At 39.7% G+C, this 23073-nt stretch overlaps 2 protein-coding genes across 3 annotated transcripts; one reads left to right on the top strand and one right to left on the bottom strand.

Moving 5' to 3' along the window:
- Window positions 1–3283: 3283 nt before the first annotated feature.
- On the bottom strand, window positions 3284–17453 carry LOC113018198 (polymeric immunoglobulin receptor-like). 2 transcript variants are annotated; one of them, XM_026161260.1, is made up of 6 exons: window positions 17369–17453; window positions 7688–7802; window positions 7223–7558; window positions 6430–6747; window positions 5249–5514; window positions 3284–4861 (listed from the first exon to the last, which is right to left on the bottom strand). In XM_026161260.1, the coding sequence occupies exons 2-6, from the start codon at window positions 7725–7727 to the stop codon at window positions 4778–4780; spliced, it is 1044 nt and encodes a 347-aa protein (XP_026017045.1). In that variant the 5' UTR covers window positions 7728–7802; window positions 17369–17453; the 3' UTR covers window positions 3284–4777. The 2 variants fall into 2 exon arrangements, with proteins under 2 accessions (XP_026017045.1, XP_026017046.1); XM_026161261.1 differs by lacking the exon at window positions 17369–17453 and having other exon boundaries at window positions 7688–7803.
- A 2-nt stretch (window positions 17454–17455) lies between these two features.
- Window positions 17456–23073, top strand: LOC113018253 (programmed cell death 1 ligand 1-like). The gene is made up of 3 exons (XM_026161314.1): window positions 17456–17478; window positions 22543–22598; window positions 22706–23073. Coding segments are annotated over exons 1-3 (426 nt in total). The 5' UTR covers window positions 17456–17476.

A 23073-nucleotide genomic window follows, 5' to 3' on the forward strand; every position in this document is an offset into this window, starting at 1 on the left:
TTTTTATATGTTGTCTTATTGAACTAGGAATAATCTTTTTTTGATATTTAGTCATTAACCATTAAATGACTTTATTAGTTGTAATCTTGCTCACTGATGTCATATATTTGTTGTTTTATTATAACCTGAGCCGAATAACTGAAACATAGTGAGCATTAGCGGAAAATATTCTGAGTTGTTACTAAAATTAATTTTACCTGTTACTACATCTGTGTCAAGTCAGTGACTGTTTTCACACACTGAGTGACTGATGAGACTCTTGTGTGTCTGATATGTATTAATGTTAAACATTAACTGTGTATCTTTATAATATATACTGTGTGTATGATGGATTTGTACGTTTTCTCCTCACATGTTGATGAGTCATTATGCAGAGACATGAAAACCTGCAGATCCTGCAGTTTGGGGGAAATCAAATCCAACAATGACACACTTGTAATCATGCTCAAGTGTCAGTAAACGTGTCATAAATGTTTCCTGTGTTTTCTGTTTTGAGAGCGCTTCATCGATGTGATTTTTTTTTCACCTGAAAACCTAAAAATAATAAATAATAAAATGCACAAAATGCCCGATGTAGCAAATATTATGGGACTACAGATGAAAGTTGCCTTATGGCTGACTCTGGCATATTTACATATGATACATTTACATGATATATTTATTAATATTTATTGTTTCTTTGAAAATAAATAAATAAAAATTTCAAATCATACAATTTAAAAGTTATATTAAAATTGATATCTCATTCTTTTATGAAGAAGAAGAAGATTTAATAAACAAAATAAATAAACAATTTGACAATTGATGGTTCATGTAAGCGGACAGCTAATGTTATCACACACAGGTCTGTTTTTGATGTTGTTCTTTTAAATGTTTCATGGATATACAAGAGTCCACCTTTTGTTTTATGGTTGATACATTTGGTCAGGTGCAACTCATCAACAATCAGTGAATCATTTAAAATGAATAAACTGTCTTTTTTTTCAGTAAGTAGCCTTTGAGCTACAGTGTGGTCCAAAGCTTGTGCCAGTTTGTAATTGCAGATAAATACTCCCTTCTTTTTGGGCAAGTCATTTTCAAACAGGAAGCTCTGAAAGCCCTTTGGAGCTTAACAGGATAATAACATTATACCTAATGATAATGAGAGCAGAGATTTCACTTTAAACACTCTCAGAGACGTTTTGACATAAAAACAGAGTTACAGATAAAATACTTTCTGCTGCTGTCTGCTCTTCTTTAGACTCACATTCTGCACACACAAACATCCACGGACAGATTACAGATACACTGACTGAGCATGAGAGAGACACAGTGCTCAATTTATATTACCAAGCAGAACAAACAGAAACAATTTGTAACATCTTTGTGGTTTTACATGAACAACCACAAAGTTGTTCCGACATCAGTCGTTCATGTCAACCAGAGGCTTCTTCCTCCTCTGAGTCATTCACACTGCTGCAGACAATCACTTCGTTCAGAGCCTGAAAATAAGATCATGTCTGTAACAGAGCAAGAAAAAGTGAGCTTACAGTGCCACCATCTGGACAGACAGGCTCATTTCAGCTCTAACTGTAGCTGAGTGTTGATGTTCAAACTGCAGCATTTCTGTGAGAGTCTTTGAATGTTACTTTGTACATTTGGTGAAGCTGTTGCTGCTGTGATGCTCCTCCTCTATAACACTCATAAGTCAGTATATTACTGTGATATTTACACTGTTTGTACCTGTTCTATTTATTTCCTGTATTTAAACCTGTTCACACAGATGATTCCTGTGATGAGAAGCTGTTATCAAATGATTTATATATTCTATGAACTTTTCTGTGAGAGAAAATGATTCAAACTAAACGAAATAAAACACTTTCTAACTCTGTAAACACAAATGTGAATCTATTATTTCCTACAGTGCTAAAGTTGAATCAATCTTTATTTATATGCAGAAAGAGTTTGTCCTGAATCTGATATGTTTACATTACATTACAGTTTTTTCTGAATGCTTAAACCCTAACTGTGATTCTTATAGCACAATTTCTAAAACTATTAATACTTACAGCAAAACCACTCACTGAGTTTGCAAAACTAAAAACACAAACACTGCTTTGCACTCAGTTTGCCATTTTGTAACACACACTTTGCAAACCTGTAGCTACAATCCACTGCACAGCACTCTTTTTGCAGAACTGTAAACACAACTCACTGCTTTACACTCAATTTCCAAATGATCAACACACTCCTAGCAAAACTATACACATTTATGGCTATTATTTACACTATTTTGCCAACTGTCTGGCACACTTTCACATGTGAAAACTTTTTTAGATAATTAGTTCACTTTGCAATCAGCCTAAGCACTATAATACAGGTAAGCTGTGTGTGCGGAGTACAATGGAGGGAGCAGAAAGAGTGAGAAGTAGAGGAGGCCGAGGAAGAGGACGTGGAGGTGAAGAAGTAGGATGAAGAGGACGACAAGGACAAGGAGGAGCAAGAGGAAGACGAGGAGGGGGGGAGGAAGATGAGGAGGGGGGAGAGGAAGGGTAGGAAGAGTAAGAAATAGAATTGCTGATGACATCAGAGCTACAATAGTGGACCATGTAATCAACCGTGGAATGACCCTGAGGGTAGCTGGCCAACGGGTCCAGCCTAACTCGAGCCGCTACACTGTAGCAAGTACCATAAGGACATCTTGAAATGAGAATCGGTTAGTACAGTCACTTCGCACAAAGATTTGTAGCACTGCCATATGCCAATGAGAAACACACCAATACCATTGATGTAAAAATACTGAAATTGTTACTTTACAGAATTGCTAGATGACCAGATGCTGGGGGCAGAGGAAGCATGTTCACTGCAGACCAAGTAACCCATATAGTCATTATGGCGATTGCAAATAATCCTATACTTGGAAATAAACACTTGTGTTTGTTTTGATGTGTTTGAATAAACGCCAGTACTTGAAGTTTGGATCCCTCTATGCTTATGGATCTATGACAGAAGTATGAGCTCAAACTGACATAGCCTACCTTGTGCACAGAGAAAGCAAAAGCCAGATGTGTTTTGTATTCATACCATCAGTGTGCAGTTGGCGCATTGTGTGCTTAGTAGATGATGGCTTGTGTGTACTGTTTGATACGGAAACACCATTTTTACGAAGGTGTGAAGAGTTAACCTAGCTGTGTTTGCTTTTGCAAGAGAACTACAATGTTTTGATTATTGGGTGACAGGTTTTCTTATTTGTGTGAAGAGTTTTGCAAAATAGTTACAAAAAATGTGCTTAAGCAATCAGAAAAAACTGTAACAGACGATTTAATCAAAAGAAGCAGCGCCCTCTGGCGTACACACATTCAGCTATAATGATGTATATACATAAACTTGTTTCTCTTATTGAGGCCGGTGTCTGACTGTAATGCATCCAGTCAGCTAAGCAGGAAAACGTCATGCTTCATTCATGAGGTCAAAGGTCAGTCAGCACAGCTAGAAGAAGGAAAATCTACAGTCTGACCTGATTCACTCATTACAGTGTATGCAAAACAAAGAGAATCACAACAACATAAGTCTTCTATATGAAACTTATATTATTTCACATTAATTTTTTTTGTTTCATAGAAAATACCAAATAAACAGAACCTGGAACAAAAATTAGAATCACTTGATTAAAAAAACCTTGGACATTACTTTGTGCTTAGTTTCATATTTAGTTCTGGGCTGTGACTGCCTGCAATACTCCACCTGAATGCCTCCTTTGAATACACACTTCTCAGTCTGTTTCCTTATGCTGAGCAACAACATGTTGTGTTGTGAATGACGTGTGCAGAGGGATCCAGCGGTAATTACAGTGTTTGTGATAAGCATTCAGAGGTTTTGGAGTGAGTCTGCCTTGATGTGCAACTGAGTTCCTCTTACAGAGAATAGATGTGCTGATGCTGAGTGACTGCTGTACTTGAGCCTGTTGAAACCATCATGCACCTGCTCCCATACACTGCACATCTAACCAAGTAAGTGTTTATTTGTTTATTCTGGTTTTCTTTGTTATGGATTCTAAGCAAACTGTGAATTGTCTCACCCACAACCTCCTCCAACTACCAAGTTTTTTTCCGCAATTGCTGAGGCCACAACACTTTGGCCCTCCCGTATCGGTCTGCTGCTTCAGACCAACCAAAGCCTTCTTCTTTAGTTTGACAACCTCCCTCACCACCACAATAAAGAACAGGACAAAGCTCCTCTGAGGGTGATGGTGAGGATGAGGAGAGGTAAAGTTTCTTAAGCTTTAATCAGGCTCAACTTCCTTTTTTTGGCCAGCTTGTGAACCATTTTATTGCATGTTAGAAAAAAGCTTTTGGTTTTCTGTTTCTGTCAATAAAACATATTTCTACTGATCTCTTCTTCAAATGTTTATAATGCAGCGTAATAAGCATGTTCTCAGTGTTACAAAGCTAAGATTGCATATTGAAGCTTTTTTGCTACCATGCTAAATATATGTGAAATGCTAAATAGGTCAATAAAAATGGAAAACATAATGGACTTTTCCTGATCTCCAGTAATTAAAAATCTTAGTACACTTACAGACTTTTCATTATTTTTAAATGTGGTACATGAATGTTTCATTCAGTCAGATTTATGGATAAAGAAAGAAGTCAAGAATACATAGAAAGAAAGTAACTGGAAAAAATAAGCTCAGTTCATATATATTTATATGTGTGTGAAACAAATTATATAAGATCTTAAACTTGCCCAAAGAGAAAAAAAAAGCATCAGAACATTAGCATTTTCAGACTTGTGCTTTTTACAAAGCAGAGTAGACGTGATCCTGGTCCTTACTGCCTTTATGTTGGGAGGGTGGACCCCAGTTCTCGTATGTGCCAGACAACTGAAAATAAAACATCAACAACATAAAAGCTGAGGTTTCAAAAACATTATGCATTATCAGTTTCATGCTATTAAAAATGAGAAGTACAGCAGTTTTGCTTCAGAGCAAAATACTGACAGGGCTAAATGTGATTTCACATATTTAGATATGGTGAACTGATGCTTGTCTGGGAAAGAAAAAAACATGCAAATACAGAAGAACCAACCTAATAACAATAACAATAAGAAGTACTAGAACAAAAAGAGAACATGTTTCTGTAACTTGGTCTGTTATTAATTTAAAAAAAATATTCATTTTTCACTACACTTCATTAAGAACATCACAGTGATTAAACAGTAGTCACTGAAACCTGTATAAACAGAAAGTAAACAAGTGACAGAAACTCACCTCCATGTTTTTGTTGCCTGCATTTTCTCTGATGTTCAGTGCAGTGTTCCTCCTTGTCTTATAAATGTAGAGGAGCAGGATGAAAACAGCCATCAGTAAAACACCAATCAGAGAGACACACACAACCAGACCCAAAGAGGAGTGAGGACAATCTGATGAAGACGTAGAAATCTTTGGAGTGAAACTCTGACTCTGTGCTGTTGTTGTTGGTGGTGTTTGTGTTGTTTTAGTTGTTGCTTGTGGTGTCGAAGTATGTGGATTTGAACCTGTGAACAATACACAAATTTAAAAAAAGAGTAGTGATACTTGAAAATAAAAACATTTGCCAAATACAAAATGCATCATTAACATTATAATGAAATCTTTAAAGCAGATTAGAAAGTCATGGCCAGCCTCTCACTCAATCTCAGTGTCAATCCACATCACCTGATGAACTCAAACTCTTCAAAACATTAATTTGGAAACTTTTAGTGCACACTGAAAAAGTGAGGTTGGATGTTGGTGTGACAGATGGTTGTTTGGCACATGATTATATTATATTCTGCAGTGTATTGTACATTAACTGTAAAATTAGCAATCAACCGTAGCTTGACTATCACAAATAAAATTCTGTTCAGAATATAACACCATCATGCTTTTACACTAGAACTGATAACGGTCTGATTTTTTGAAATTCAGTTTGATTCATAATTTTCTCAAGCCACATTTGAGACACAGGTTTTGTCTGTCATTTGAACACAATGTCATCACCAACACAACTTGACTGTAACACTTTAATACATTTGGCCTCAGCTAGTGGCTATGATTTTATATGTATGTGAACAGACATTTTTGAAGAAACAGAGAAAATTTAAAAGAACAACTCCCTCCAACAAAAGATTTAACATAGAGATTGTTTTGCACTTTTGCCAAATGTTCATTCATACAATTATGAGTCACAAATCTTCTGCTCAGGTTTTACTGCAGGATACAGGCATCTCATTAGAACTTAAATAAATTAAGGTGTTATTCAAAATAACAAAAGAAAAGATAATAAAAAAAGACACTGAAAAGAGACAACAGCCCCGACCGTGGCAGTGAGTAACAGGAGTCCTCAGTTTTTATGTTATTTTATCCTACTGAATGACAAAGCATGCTATTGTTTTTTTTTTAAATCACATATTTCTTACCATCCTACTTACCAATGACAACAAGACTGGTACTGTAGTATGAATCTGGAGACAGAGGGTTTCCATAACCACACCTGTACCCTCCTGTATCTGACTTGGTCAGCTGTGTGATGGTCGCATGCAGTCCAAACGCAGATCCTGCTGTATATTCAATGCTGTATCTGCCACTCACAGATTTATCATTGCTTGTGTCAATGAGGATCTCCCCTTCATTCTTACACTCATTCTTACAAAAGAACTTTCTCTGTCCGTACACAGTATAGGCACATCCCAATGTGACTGCTTCTCCCTCAGTTTCTGTGCGAGTAAAACCAGAGGTTTTATCCAGATCTGTGAAGCAGAAGAACATGAATTAGTCTGTACTTCCTGTAAGCTGTTGTGTCGCATTTCCTGTAGCATGTAAGCATGATTGATGATATTCTGATTTTTATATAAAATCAGTGAAAATCTCAGAAAACACTCACCTGACCCTGGGCAGGATCAGTGACTACTCTACAATAATATTAGCATATTTAAAGAAGCCATTCAAAATGTTACATTCACATAATGAAGATTTGGAAGTACAGAGGGCTGACCTTTCATCTGCTATATTTAAATTTTCCCATAATATCAAATGTTTAGCCACTGTTCAATTTTGGCAAACAGAGCAAACTTCTTACTTCTATTATTCTTGATCAGAGATGTTAACTTGGGAGGGTTTTGCTGTTAAAACCAAGACACATCTGATAATGTGATGCTTGTAGGTGCAAGTACTTAGGCTAAAACACATGGACAGAAACACACACATACTTTAGTATAAACTCACCATTTGAAACTCTGACCACAAAGTCTGAGTATGAATCCGGAGCAGAAGATTTTCCCAAACCACACCTGTACATTCCTGCGTCAGACTTGATCATGTGTGTGAAGGTCACAGACACAATTCCTTTTCCTGAAGATCCATCTTTATAATTAATGCTGTGTCTCCCACTCTGAGCTGTGCTTCCATTTGTTTTAATGAGGATATTTTCTGCTCGCTCACATTTTTCCTTACAGAAGAACTTTGTGCTTCCAGGTAAAGTTAAGTGGCAGTTAAGTGTAGCATTTCCTCCTTCAGCTGCAGAATAGATGTTGAGCCTTGCCTTGACGAGCACAGCTGGATCTGTCAGATAAGAATAATAATAGTAAGATGAATATCAAATGCGAATATGTGCATTTTATAAAGTTCCCATAAAAAATAAAAATGAATAAAGAGCAGCACGAAAGAGACAATGAGGTAATCAGTCCTCACCTGACAAGAAAACAAAGAAGAGAAAATGGAGGATTTTCATTTTGGTTTTGATCCTGATGCAGAAAAGTTGTTAAACTTCAGAAGAACAGCGTCTGACACTTCACTCCGTCTGTGTCTGTCAGATTATAAGACAACTGTTTAGTCGCATGTTCCCTTTTTTTCACTTCCTTATATTTGTTCAGTTACACACAAAACATGCTAATGAGGATAGTGATGCGATGATACAGTGTACATGTGTACAAACATCAACATCATTAATCTACCTGTACGCAGTTTGTTCATCATGAAACATCTTTGATGCTGTGATTGTGAATGAACAAATTTCAGATTAAATTTGACTTTGTGACCTTAAAATACTGCTGATGCAGCTTTATGATGAAAGGGGAACAGAAAGCAGATAAAAAAATCTTTCATGCTTCTGGTAAATTAATTTTATTTGAGAGCTTTCCAGAGTTTCCCTATAACTTATAAAACTCCTCGTTTCATTTTGGGGGTTTTTGTTTGTTTATTTGTAACTGAAGTTATTCGTACTGAGTCCTAATCAATCCGAGGTTACAAATATCAGTGCAATATCACAGTTAGATTAGGAATATGCAGGGGCCATAAAACAACTTCCTAATCCTTGTTCAATCTGAGGAACTTGTTTACTTTGTAACTAAAGGAGTTTCTGAATTTTGAATAATGCGTCTTGTTGAATATGGAGTTAAGGAGGTGCTTCACAATTGACTTTGACACAGCTGTTCTCTGTCTGACTGTCAGAATGACCCAAAGTACAACTTCCCCCATAACCTTTAATTTCTGAAAAATCCAGAGAGAGTGAAGAAACAGCAGGTCTCTGTCCAAATAATGGGACACAAGCTGAACTCATATCATGGCAGCTGAAAGTGTCCAAGCAGCCATTTGTATCGACAGGAGTGACATTCAAAATCTTTGAAACACTAAAATCAAGTAGCTTTATTAAGTGTGGTTTCAGCTTTACTGAGTCATTGGACAGTAGTTCTCTGCAAGTGATCTGTGAGATAAGCATATCATTTTGAGGAAGTCAGTTTATTTAAAGAACATTTTATGCTACCACAAAGATACTGCACTTTTATGCACAACTAAACTACCCAAAATATCCACTCAGCTATTAGACTGCTGTATGTGACAAGTTTACTCTTTGTAACATCAAAACAACACTTAAAGAAAATGGATACATATGAATTACATGTCATGCCATTGCACATGTGTCGCGAAATCAATCAATGTAAAGCAGTGTCACAAACCACGGAGGCCCCAGAAAAGTGCAATCAAACGATGAGTTTATTACAGTTTTTCTCGATTGCTTAAACACTGTAACCAGGCCTCTAAACTAAAATTTCAAAACCGTAACGCTATTGTTCAAAAAGCTCACCCATTTCCCTGAACTATAAACACTATTCCCTGCTTTGACACATGACTCAAATTTGGTGAACTGTTACTGCAAAACTCTACACACAAATCCCTACATTTTACAGTGCTTACACCATGTAGTCATTTAGAAAGCACTAGCATGCAATAATGTTAACTTAAGTCAGCACAGCTTGAGCTCAATTAGCACACAATTAACCAGGTGGAAACACTAGGAGTCAAAATTTAGCACACACCAATCAGAACCTGCGATGGATAGATAAAAGGGCCAAAGTCAGCTCATTCAGGTTTGAAACAATGGATCCAAAGAGATGCAAAGGAAGAGGACGTGGTGAAAGAGGAGGACGTGGTGGAGGAGGAGGACATGGTGAAAGAGGAGGACGTGGTGGAGGAGGAGGACGTGGTGAAAGAGGAGGACGTGGTGGAAGAGGAGGAGGAGGTGGTCTAGGACAACAGGAAGGTGGTGGAGGAGGAGGGAGAGGTGGAGGAGGAGGAGGACGTGGTGAAGGAGGTGGAGGTGGAGAACGACGGCGACAAGGAAGGGGAAGAGCAAGGGCAAGAAGACAGTCAGTCTCGGATGAAATTCGAGCCACTTTAGTTGACCATGTCCTTGTCCATGGGATGACTATGAGGGAGGCTGGGCAACGAGTACAACCAAATTTGAGTCGCTTCACTGTTGCCTCCATCATCAGAACCTTCAGGGAGGAAAACAGGTAGGTGTACTTGCAGTAAGACTGCTTTGTACAGTAACGTTTAAGTTACTGAACTTATGTGTCTTGAGTTTCAGTATGTTTCCATTATTTGCCTGTAAAATGAATGTGTGACAGTTACAGTAATGAGTGCTTCTATTTTTGTAGGACACAGAGACGACCACCTGGTGGAGGCAGGTTAAGGCTTTTGTCGGAGGAGCAAGAGAGGGAACTTGTAAACATGGTAATTGCAAATAATGTAATCCGCCTGCGAGAGATTCAAAGGAGAGTGATTGAGGATGATCATCTTTTTCGAGGCATAAATGCCATCAGCCTCTCCACAATTGACCGCATCCTCCGAAAGAATCAATTCCGGATGAAACAGGCATACCGAGTCCCTTTCGAACGAAACTCTGACAGAGTGAAAAACCAACGTGTGGAATATGTTCAGGTATGAGTTTTGATACTGTATAAAGTATTGTGTACCATCACAGCATGGCAGTTTATGCTGCCATTTCAGCACTCTTGAACTGTGGTTCAGGGTACCGATAGACTCTACTGTGTTATGTGTTTTGCAGAGAATCTTTGAGATTGAAGGACGGCCTGTTCCCCATGAAATAATCTTTGTGGATGAGGCAGGTTTTAACCTGACCAAAAGAAGGAAAAGGGGGAGGAACATAATTGGCCATCGGGCTATTGTAAATGTCCCTGGTCAGCGTGGGGGGAATGTCACTATGTGCGCAGCCATCAGCCAACGAGGGGTACTCCACCGCCATGCCGTACTAGGACCCTATAACACTATGCTTCTCCTTGCTTTTCTTGATGGTTTAAGACAACATATGTTCCAGCTGGACTACAGGGAACCAGCACAGCCAGAGCAGCCTCACTACGTTGTTGTGTGGGATAACGTCAGCTTCCATCGCGCTGCTCTGGTTCGTGAGTGGTTTACCAATAACCCAAGGTTTTCTAATATCTTTCTGCCTGCATACTCTCCCTTTCTAAACCCGATAGAGGAGTTATTTTCGGCATGGCGGTGGAAAGTGTATGACCGAGAACCTTATGTCCGTGTTCACCTCCTTCAGGCCATGGAAGAGGCCTGCCTAGACATATCAGTAGATGCATGCCAGGGGTGGATCAGGCATGCAAGAGGATTTTACCCCCGCTGCCTGGCTAGGGCCAATATAGCCTGTGATGTGGATGAGATTCTCTGGCCTGACCCAGACCAAAGACAAGATGCTGAGGTGGAATAATGTTTTTTGGTGTGTGTTGTACTGTATAGTACATGAATGACAATGTGCCACTGTACATACATTGGTTGCGTCTTTTGTGTTTATCATGTGAAAAGGTTTTTGAAGGGGAGAACCATAAGCAACCTAATTGTTTTGGAACTATTGTTTTGAATTAATTGTACCAGTGTGCAAAACTCTGTTGTAGTGTGTGTGTTTTTGAGGGCTTGTGTTTGATGTCTGAGGGCAAAGTTTGGTTTTTCAGCACGAGTGAATAGTTTTGAGTGTAGAGCTTCATTTTGACCTGGAAATAGGATGTTTGGGAAATTGAGTGAGATGTTATGGATTTGTGTTTACTGTTGTGAGAATATGAGGCGTAGTTTCAAGAAATGTGTTTTAGCAATCGAGAAAAACTGTAACAGCCCGGAGAAAACATCAACATATGTCTTCTGACCAAAATACATGTTGTGGATACTTATAAAGCAGTGGGGTACACGCCCCCCCATGGCGTCAATGACAGATTAAAATAGGTTCCAGACATTAGTCACAGTTAATCGTACATTTTTAATAGCTATAAGCAGACATAGAACTTCTCTTTTCTATAACACCTTCCATACAAGGTAATAAACTTCAAGCCCTCAGGGTCTCTGAGGCTAATTATTGACTCTGATCGTCTGTTACCATCCATCCATCCATTCGCTTATCCTTTTCAGGGTCGCGGGGGGGCGCTGGAGCCTATCCCAGCTGTCATAGGGCGAAAGGCGGGGTACACCCTGGACAGGTCGCCAGTCTGTCGCAGGGCTAACACATAGGGACAGACACTCGCATTCACTCGCACATTCACACCTAGTGACAATTTGGATTAATCAATTAACCTATCCCCACAAGCTGCATGTCTTTGGACGGTGGGAGGAAGCCGGAGTACCCGGAGAGAACCCACACAAACACGGGGAGAACATGCAAACTCCACACAGAAAGACCCCAGCCTGATGGTGGAATTGAACTCAGGACCTTCTTGCTGTGCGGCAACAGTGCTAACCACCGTGCCACCGTGCTGCCCTGTCTGTTACCAAGTAGAATAAAATATAGTAAGACACCTGAGTAAGACAAATGAGTTAAGGCCTCAGGCCGGACACATTCCTAGATTATATGTATTATATGTACTGTAAGCATGCATTGCAGTTATCCTTCTATGTTCTAGTTTCCCTCAGCATGTATCACCTGGATAGTCACGCCAGTGAAGCTTAAGACCCTTAATGAACCAAACATCAACTCAAACTAAGCGCAGACATGCAATGTGTATAAAATACTTCTAACCGTACTTGTAATAAAAGTTAACATAATGGAAGGATCCTCAAATGGACATCTTCAATAAATAACTGTAATGCAGTATCAATACTGTCAGAAATATTATTACATGAAATGATGCTGTAAAGAATGTTATTAATGCAGGTATAATGATTCAGATTATATGGCAGCAATAAAAGAATTTCTGTATCTCCACATTCCCTCTTTAGACATTCCAAAAAAGGAATGTCACCACACCTCGTGTTGTATCACTCCTCAGCCCACTCTATGGCATCTAAGTTCCTCAGGTAGATTGAATCCACCCGTCCAGAGTCCGCAACCCTAGCCATCGTTTTACCAAGAATCCTTTGACACAGGGAATGACACAACAACCACAGGTGACCAGTATCCCTAAAAGTGTAGCGAATGAAACCGTTGCTGACATAGCCAAACCTTTCCACCGTCCAAACACGGATACCACCCAGGACTCCACTGGGTTTCCGATACCTGAGTGCTCATGCATCGTTTTAGACAAATTTTCCGGCCCTCCAGAGCTCGGGTTACTGAGCCATCTGGGGCAGTATTGTTGGGGATAAAGGTGCAGAACATGTCTCCGAACATAGCACAGACGCCCCCTTTTCTCCGCCAACAACATGTCAAGGGCCATTCGATTCTGCACTCCCATCAGCGAAGTCGGATTATTCTGCAAACCCTTCCATGGCGTCCCTGGTAAGGCTAGAGAGTCTCAGCCAGTTGTAATGAACGTAGTTAATGCGGTCATCATTCTTATTAGGCGTTATCCAAAGGAATATACTTTCCAACCCTGAAGCTACTGGGTCTGCCAGCTTATACTCGTTTGTAACTCCCCTGGGCACTCCTATGGAGTCTATCCTAGTCAGAGAGTTTAGCCGGGGGTCATATGCATGTATACCATGGGTCCCTCTTTTTGCCAAAATGTGTCTCTTATGTCTGGCTGCTAAGGTACGTGTGTTGTGTTGCTGAATAGTCTTTACTTGATTTCCAATCAGTATGAGTGGAGCGCCAGTCGCACCATCGCACATGTCCCTACGCTTCCCATTGGGACACGAACCAAAAGGGTGCTTTGCCCACAATAATAATACAACCCACTTCTTGCCCATGTTCCAATTAATGTGCTCGGGTCACTCACATTATTCGTGGTTCTTCCCGTGGGTGTGACGGCACACCAAGTAGGGTCGATTTCTCCCACCTGGTACTTTACATTATCTGTAGAAAACCTGAAACATGTATAGTTATCTTGTTTTGGCATAAATGAACTCGCATTCTCCGCTTGCCCTATCGTGTTTGGTGCCGAGATTATTAGTTTATCAGTTAGATTTGTCATTGAGTTTTTAAGTGTGACTCAGGCTTTGGGGTAAACTAAGTGTACCCTAATTACCCCAAACAAATCTGTTCCTGACATGTCCACCCTGATTACCAGATAGAATACGCCTCCCGGGCTCTCTGCTTTGGGCAGTATGTTCCATGGACCTAAGAAGATAGTGACAGGGTTATGAAAAACAGAATAAACCCTTTGAATTACTATTCCTTGCAGGCCTTCCGGCACATTTGGCTGCCATCCTACTCCTGTCCAACCTACCTCATTTTCCCAGGAGCACCACTGACCTGCTGTGTATGTATGGATGTGTTTGCCCCAGGAGGGGCTCCAATAAGCATAACATCATTCAACTCCTCACACTATCTATATGGACACCCTTTGGTCTTCCTTCTTAAAGATGGGAGCTACGACCGCAGATCTCCACACTATGTTGCAGAAAGGTGCCAACCAATACAACAACATCCAGATTCAACACAACAAAGTAATAATCAGTGTTGGGAAGGTTACTTTTAAAATGTATTCCATTACAGAATACAGAATACATGCCCGAAAATGTATTCTGTAACGTATTCCGTTACGTTACTCAATGACAGTAACATATTCTGAATACTTTGGATTACTTAATATATTATCGTGCTTTTTACAACAACGTGAATGTACTATTGCTGTGTGATTTATTACTGTTACTGAAGGTCCGCGACTCCGAGCTGTAGTAAAGGGACCTCTGACTAATACGGCGGGGTCCCTGTTGGCTTGTAGCCGAAAAATAGCTTTACTTTGTTGTGTGGGTCAACTTTTCTTGCGAGAGACAGAGAGAGGCGTTGAAAGGCTGCTCCAACGGAACTTATTGTTTTCGGAGGAAAACACGAACACGGTGTACAGTCGAGTCTTAATAGCTTACTTACAACTGGGCTCGTCAGGCTCTTCTTGGCTGCAGTGGTTATTATTATATTTACATGCTTCCAGCTCCCGTTTTTCCTCGATGACAACTCGTACCTTTCCACTCCCCTTTTTCTCCCTCCTCGCGCTCACAGACACATAACGTGTATGGCAGTGCATTCTCCCTGCAACACGGACTACACTGCCCATGATGCTACATTCTTTAGAGCTATGCTTGTAGCATTCTGCCTGTTAGCTTAGCACAACAACAACAACAACGAAAAGGCGCTCTCTCACCCAGGAAACACACAGTCGCAGAGAGAGAGAGCGTCGCCCTGTAACCATGGCAACCGTAACGCTGCCGCCTGGAACAACAGAACGTAGCTGTCAAACAAAACCCAAACAGTCCTGACCCGCGACAATATGAAACAGGAAAGTACCGCAGTGTAATCCATTTATTTCAACAAAGTAACTGTATTCTGAATACCACCTTTTTAAACGGTAACTGTAACGGAATACAGTTACTCATATTTTGTATTTTAAATACGTAACGGCGGTACATGTATTCCGTTACTCCCCAACACTGGTAATAATACATCAATTAATTAATCATCAGAGTACCTGATTTCGTGTTTTAGTAGACATAATCACTGCTGCAGATACTGACTCTGGATTTAAGGAAGGAAATGTGAGAAATAACTGACAATGATTCAGACTCTGAATATCCTGACAGCTGCACCTGATCAGAACCTGTTTGTTTAAACATCACGGATCATCGGGCAGTCTATCACTGATTAATGATGATGATGGTGATGACGTCAAAATAATTTGTTTTAAAATGAAACAAACTGTTCACCTCAAGTTCATGTCCTCAGTTTCATTTTTGAGGATTTAAAATTCAAATTCCAAATGTACCTTCTAAAACTAAATAGCTGATGGAACTCTCTACCCCCTGATATAAGAAACATTGCTTTTCTCTCCCAGTTTAAATCTTAACTCAAAACCCATCTGTTCATATTTCCATATTCACTGTGAACCCACTGTTTGTTTATTTTATGTTGTGCTTTTTATTTATTTTTATTGTTCTTTATTTTGTCATTGTCCTATTATGCATTTTATTCTATTGTTAAGTGTCTTTAGGTGTCTTGAAAGGTGCTTCTAAATAAAATGTATTATTAAAATTATTAATTATGTTGCTGTATCATCGCCACCACCACTATCATCATCATCATCATCATCATCACCATCTTCATCATACACATCACATGAACTGGAGATTTCCAACTGCTGAGTTTGTCTTCATTTCAAAAGAGTATCTCCTCTTGGCAGGGCCACAAAACAACAACAACATTGAATACTACTCAAACCGGAAACAACCAGTGCAAACACATGAACAGTGTGTCACATACCCCAGACCTTGACATAATTTAAAATTAATAAACTCGAGTTTTCAAGTTTAGAGTAAAATACAAATAATTATAAGCTTAGAATAAATTGTGAGTAAAAAAAGATAATTAGATTATTTCCAGAAATTCAGAAGCTTGATAACACATCCAAAGCTTTCAAATTACATGAAAACATTTCCCATTGCTTCTTATAACAAAATTTAACACCACATTGATTTAATATAGCTGAACTGATGACACTGAAAACATTCTGCAGTTTTTTTTTTTCACTTGCAGTAGAGAAGAGAAGCAAACTTGTCTTTCTGACACTCAGTGAGATATCTTTAAACTGACACATTGGAATGAACCATGTACATCTACAGGTCGGACAGTTTGGTCGATCTGAGAAAAAGATAGTGTGTGGAGCAGGCAGTAACAGCACTTGGTGCCTGCTTACTAGTGATGGGCAAAGTGAGGCTTCGTGAAACACTGAAGCATTTGTGCAGGAATTATATTGAAGTGTCAAAACAATCTGAAACCATCTCCACAGTGACACCTGCTGGCCTCTGGCTATGAATACATCTTGATGACACTTTTCTGTGATACAATGACAAAGACAAGTCCTGCACAACTCCAAACAAAACTACTTTTTATACCAGACTGTCAGTAATCATGATCATCGCATGATTTGGGGAAATTCGCACACAAACAAGAAAAGAAAAACACTGAGACTGTTAAAGACAACAAGCTGTGACTGTAATGATCAGTGTGCCAAAACAAAATTTGCCCCCTGTTCAAATTTGTGTTGCTCACAATAAATCACTTTATGAAAAATAAATAAATAAAGAGAAAAGACCGCTGTGTTTACTGTAATAACTACACAGGGTTGCAGCTGATTTTGGGCTCAGTTGGATTCGTGTTTTTTACTCCCAGCCTCAAAATTTGGATGTGTTTGGCTGACTTTAAGTTTTCATCAGGTTTGTTCTACACACTGTCAAACTAAGCTAGAAGCTGGCACAGCAAAAGGTTTTATTTTTTTATTAATTTTAAATATATCTATATATAAACAAAAAAACAATTTGATCAAATGTAATCTTTATAAAAAGTTCAAGCTTCTTGTTTTAATTCTGACCAATGATAACATTTAAATCATCCTCTGCTGAGCGACCTTTGAACTATGAATGGACTTTCTTTAACTTTCCACTGCTGTGGAGTTTGTATCCTGTAACACTGACATGATGTTTTACTGAGTCTGGAGTTTGGGTCATAGTGAACCTGCTGCCTGTTGTTTATGAGATATTCACACCTGAAGCATCAGTGACAATAAAAAAGGGAAAAGAAAAAACTCATCACAACCTGGATGAACATTTCTTTTGACAGTATAACTGTCCGAAAGTCTCCTTATATTTCAGTCGCATAGTTATAACTGCACTGGTAATGTCTGCCGATAAGTTCCACTTTGTTCTTACTGTTTGCTGCGGTGATGACGTCACATGCTTTTACGACGGTCCTGCCGGGGAGCGGCATGTTTTAGTGCAGGGGAATAGCGATCTCCAGCCGTGTGCGTTCCTGCGCAAATGTGAGTCAAAATCCCTCCAGTTCTACGGGTCCATTTCCACTTATAGCACGGGTTGTACTTGTTGACGATACAGGGGTTTAGGCCAGGAGATTTATCGAGATTGGTAGAAACATGTGACTTACCACCGTAGCCTTTGTTGCGGGTTGGATCTGTGCACCGCAGTTGGGTTATTTAGCCACTAGAGGGCACTGAAGACCATGTAATTGTCGACTTTTCCTAATTTTGGGGCATTAGCTTTTCTGTTGCCTGAGATATGCAGGTATTCTTGTTTCCTGCCTGTTCAAATGGGATTGTGGGACTTTCTTATGTCAGAGCATTCACCTCTGAGCATTATCTGTGTTACAGTTCATTATATTGGTGTGATGGGAAGTGATGATTGTTATATTTACATGTGATAATTGTTTCTCCTTGTTTCTTGTTATTCAGAACCACACGTCTGCCCACACTTGTTAAGTATGCCTACTGCTGTACTGTTGAGCTGCTGTTAACTTCCATTAAAGTATATGCGGACATCACTCTCTGTGCCCCACTCTCTGACTGGAGTTTAAGTCCTGAGGGAGCTATCATCCCAGCATCCCAGAGATAACTCTCTAACCATAACTATTTTCTTTATGGCGGTGCAGTATTAGAGCAGCAGGTTACAGATATGTTGACGTCACCTGATGCTGCAAATGACATTTTCCTTTGAAAGTAGAAAAACTACAAAACAGAGGAACTCTGAGCTAAAAACTCCTTGAGGTTTACTTCCTCCTTGAGTTTTTTTTATTGAGACTTTTAAGGAGTTCACAGCTCAGTGTGCTGCTCTCTCTCTCTCTGCTGATATGAGTGAAAGGAGCTCGCTCACCAGTGTGTGTCTCTCCCTTTCTCTCATTAGATATTAATATATTATTTATATCACATTTATTTAATTGCACTTAAGGGTCCAGTGTTCAAGTGACTGGAGAGTCTAGATTGGTCTAGATAATAATAATAATGAGAGAGAAGATTATTTTCTTAAATAGAAGTAGTATAAGCTGAAATGATTTCTCCTTTATCGCACAAACATGTTGTGGTCATATGTATAAGAATGTTGAATAGATGATGCAGAGAGCTGCATCTGGTGTGACAAAAAAAGACATCAGCTTAGAAGAGTGGATTTGTAGCACTTTTTCTTTGAGAGATTTTTACGTCCTCTTTCTGTGACTTAAATTACTGAACTGCACTCCAGTGTCTACATTTGATCCTCCATGTTCAATTCTGTCACCTACTGTGTGTGAAAAAACAAACAAACAATGAAGGGTTAAAGAAAACACACATACTGTATCACAGTAATATGCTGACTTATGAGTGTTTCAGAGGAGCATCACAGCACCAACAGTTTCACCAAATGTACAAAGTAACATTCAACGAATCTCACAGAAATGCTGCAGTTTGAACATCAACACTCAGCTACAGTTAGAGCTGAAATGAGCCTGTCTGTTCAGATGGTGGCGCTATAAACTCGCTTTTTCCTGCTCCGTCACAGACACGAGCTTATATTCAGAACGGATTATCTGCAGCTGCGACAGGAAGTGAGAATGGATGCGGAAGAAGCTGCTTGTTAGAAATGAATGACTGATCAGAAACACACCAGGTTAAACCAAAAGATGAACGGCTTTGAGTCACACCTAGTAAAGAGTCAATTCATCTAAAACTTTTTTTTTAGTCTGGAAAAGAAAAAAAATTTTAATAAATGACCGAATCGAGTTTTAAGCGAAAGACTGAAGCGTGCTTGTGAACAGAGGTTGAGAGGAGAAAACTCAACTGAACGAAAGTGTTAGATTTTCAGCGCTGTCTTCAGTGACTGTGCTGCAGATAACTGCGATGTTCTGCTTTATCATTGCAACAACTGCACCCTCGCCTGTCAACATTTTTTTTTCATGTTGGAGACAAAGCAATTCGTTCTCAATTGCTGTTGATTTCAGGAGACTTTCCAAACTGTTTTGGTTCAAAAGAGCTAAAGGAAAATCATCATCAATGTTGGCATAAAAACTAGATGCTTTTATTGTATGTGCACTGATAATGCTTACTGTCCTGTCATTGTCAACCAGTCAACATACGTAAATAACACATTGTGATCATGCTGAAGACCACAGACAGCATTCCAGGTGTCCGGTGGGATAAAGGAGCTGGAAACATCACCTGATTAAGAAAAAACAGACAACAGACTGAATAAATGAAAGAGGGCTTCTTCATTGCACATTTTTCACCAATCACAGGCCTCCTCTTTCACTCTAGACTTTGACCAATCACCGATCAGGATGAATTGCACTACTGTACTGTGCATTAGTGATGGTAAATTTGATTATTTTTACTGAATCGGGTGTTAATGAGTCACTCACCAAAGTGAATCGGATTTTTGAGTCATTTGATTCACTGAGTCAGTTGACCAGAGAGTGCAAAAATTTTACATTTTCACTCAAACTTAATTTGTTTCCCTTTTCATGTGAATCCCACTGCTAAGATGAATGATTTAAAAAACAACAACTATTTTATAGAGGAAAAAAAGAGCAAAAACATTTCTAAAATTAAGCAACTTCCTATCAAAATTGCTTAATAAACATTTATTTTGTTTATTTGTATTTTATTAGTATTTTCCTTAAGTGTGTCAAATATATATTTTCTCATCTAAATGTCCACTGCGCTGTGAGCCAGGGGGCGGTAATGCGCCTTAACATTGGTGGCCAACCAAGAAGAAGAAGAAGCTGTGAGCCAGGAGGGAGGGGGTGAGTGAGTGAGTGAGTGAGTGATTCGTTCGCTCGCTCTTTGATTCAGCACAGGAGGGAGGGGGTGAGTAGCTCAAATGTTAGCATGTTAGCAGCGCGATGCTACTCTGAACCGAGGAGCTATTTTCTTGATGTGAGCTTCTACTCAGGGTTTTTTCTTCCAGTTCAGAGCAGAAATGCTTTTGTTACGAAACTGGCTGTTGTTCCCCCCCCCACAATTTTAATTATAAGCTACATATATTTCTACTAATGGAATTAGTTTGCTAACAGCAACAGGGATGAGTCAGTGAGTCAGTTGGGCTTGTGAATCATGATTCACGAGTCAGTAAAGTGATTCTCGAGTATTGAACGATTTGTTCACGAATCGAACATCACTACTGTGCATCCCCCAGGTGCGTGATTTTCTGTCAGACAGGTTTATCTCCTTGTTCCACTTTTCCCTCTTTCTATCGCTCTCTCTTTCTGCGTCTGTTGTATAAGGACACGCGGGGTTCATTTCCTCATTGATTGCTCCTTCAGCATTTCTGATCGTGGGAATCGGGCGTCAGTGCATTTTTGGGATGAACCAGGCGGTTTTGATCCGACTCTACAAAGTCACAGGTGTGCTTGCCATCCTTTATCCACTTAATTTGTTTAGTAAGTGTTTTAGTGGCTTGTTTGCGGCACTGTTTGCAGACTGCCCGATTCCTTATTTCCAGCTGTTGTGCAGAGGGCAGTTGTATTCCTTCAGGTGGATATAGCTTTCTTTCAATTCTGGGCTAAGCAGCATTTGCGCCATTTTGCCACCAACGGCAAATTACAAAACTAGGAGCTAAAGCTATTTTGTTATTTCTATGACTAGATGGCTGCCATGCAGAACTTCCATTCAGCGGTGAATGTTCAAGTGTATCGGCCCAGCCAGTGGAGGAAAACTGCTGCCTCCGTTTTTGCTCGTCCTTTGAGGATTTGCTCCAGTTGCCACAGAGTGCCGTATGGGCATCTTGTTTTGGAGTGTTTGCTCTATGATAAGTTGTTATAAGGACCATCACCGGCGCATTCACCCGTGCAGTGTATGCATTATGGTTTTATCGTGTCCTTTTAATCTTCTCATGATCCTCAGCCACTGAAGTCCAGCTCAGTATTTCTGTTTACCTAATTTATGGCACTACTACAGCAGGGGCGGAACTAAAGACATCCGATGGAGTGGCAAAGTCAAAGCCATTTCTTTACAAATATGCAGGCTTTATATTTTCTAATATGAATTATTTATAGTTAAAATACAACTAATGCACTAAGTATACACATGTTTTATATAAATATAGTTTATAACTTATTTTGTTAATGGACACATAATTAAACTTTTCAATTACAGAAAACATGTGAATGGCCCTGCAGCATGTAGGAATGTAAAGATAAGCTGGTGGACTTGTTGGGCTTAAAATGGTTAACACTATGAAATGTATTCAGTTTTAGAATTTATATTTAATATAATCTGCGGTTAGCTTCGAAGTGTAAATGCTAGCATATGTTAAACAACTCTTCACCTTTCATCATAACCCCCCCTCCCCTCACTGAACTGCTGTTCTCTCAGCTCAGCTCAGTCATGTGTTTGTTAGAGTGTGCAGAATGTGAGTGGGAAGACGAGCAGACACCAGCTGCTGTACTTTATCTCCTCCTTTTCTTCTCTCTCTCTTTAACCCATCGATCATCATTTTTTACAAAGCTAACCACGTGATGATGTGACTTCTAATTTCACTGTAATGTAAGAACTCACACAGGCACATTTTATGAATTACACTCTCAGGGGTGGACAACTCCAGGCCTCATGTTTTAGATGTGTACTTGATCCAACCCATCTGATTTAAATGGCTAAATGACCTCCTCCACATGTCCTGAACTTCTCCAGAGGCCTAACGAACTAATCATGTGATTTAGGTGTGTTGACCCAGAGTGAGATCTAAAACCTGCAGGACGCCGGCCTCCAAAGCCTGGAGTTGCCCACCCCTGCATCCCCAATAAACGGCTTACTCAGCAGAGAAGCAGCATAAAAAAAAAACTTAGAGCCCAGAACTAATCATGAAACTTAACCCAAGTTAATGTCCAACTTTGGAATCTGTCCAGTCTGACTTATAAATATAGAAATCAGATCAAACCAAGAGAAGTCAAATGATTTTGTTTTAATCCGCTTTTATTTGTTCACTCAGCGCACACATTTATTTATAACATGAACACATAAAAAGCTACTTTTTTTCTCCTGGTGGACAAACTCTGTAACTGCATCACTGCTTCTGACCTTTGACCTCATGTGTTGATGACTCTTCACCTCTGTCTCCTCTCACAGGGAGAAGATGATCTGCAGGATCCTGCTGCTCATCATCCTCACCTCATGTGTCTCTGGTTAGTTTACAGCTTCACTTTATGAACTCCAAATAAAGCTCAACAACAGATTTGTTCCAGTTCTCAGTGTGTCTGCTCCTCTCTTTCCCTCTCTGTCTCCTCAACAGGATCATTTGTAGTCAATGTGACACAGACCTGCTATCAGGCAGAGGAGAACCACAACATCACACTGGAGTGGACGTTCACCACCAAACCTGACAGCTTCATCACTTCACTGAAGATCCGCTGCAGTCGTCCAGAACTCTCAGTCCTGTATCAGGTTCATGAAGGTGTTGAGGTGTCAGAGTCTCAGGATGCAAAGTTTTCAGGACGAGTCCAGAGTGACAAAGACGCCCTCAGAGAAGGACGAATCAGACTTCAACTGTCCGGACTCAGGACTGAGGACTCGGGTCTGTACAGATGTGAAGTGAAGACAAATAGTGGCAGCAGCTTTCAGGATTGTAAACTCAGTGTTACTGGTAAGTTGATTGAGTAG

This window comes from Astatotilapia calliptera, unplaced genomic scaffold (genome assembly GCF_900246225.1).
Source record: "Astatotilapia calliptera unplaced genomic scaffold, fAstCal1.2 U_scaffold_5, whole genome shotgun sequence".
In the NCBI taxonomy this organism is placed as follows: domain Eukaryota; kingdom Metazoa; phylum Chordata; class Actinopteri; order Cichliformes; family Cichlidae; genus Astatotilapia; species Astatotilapia calliptera.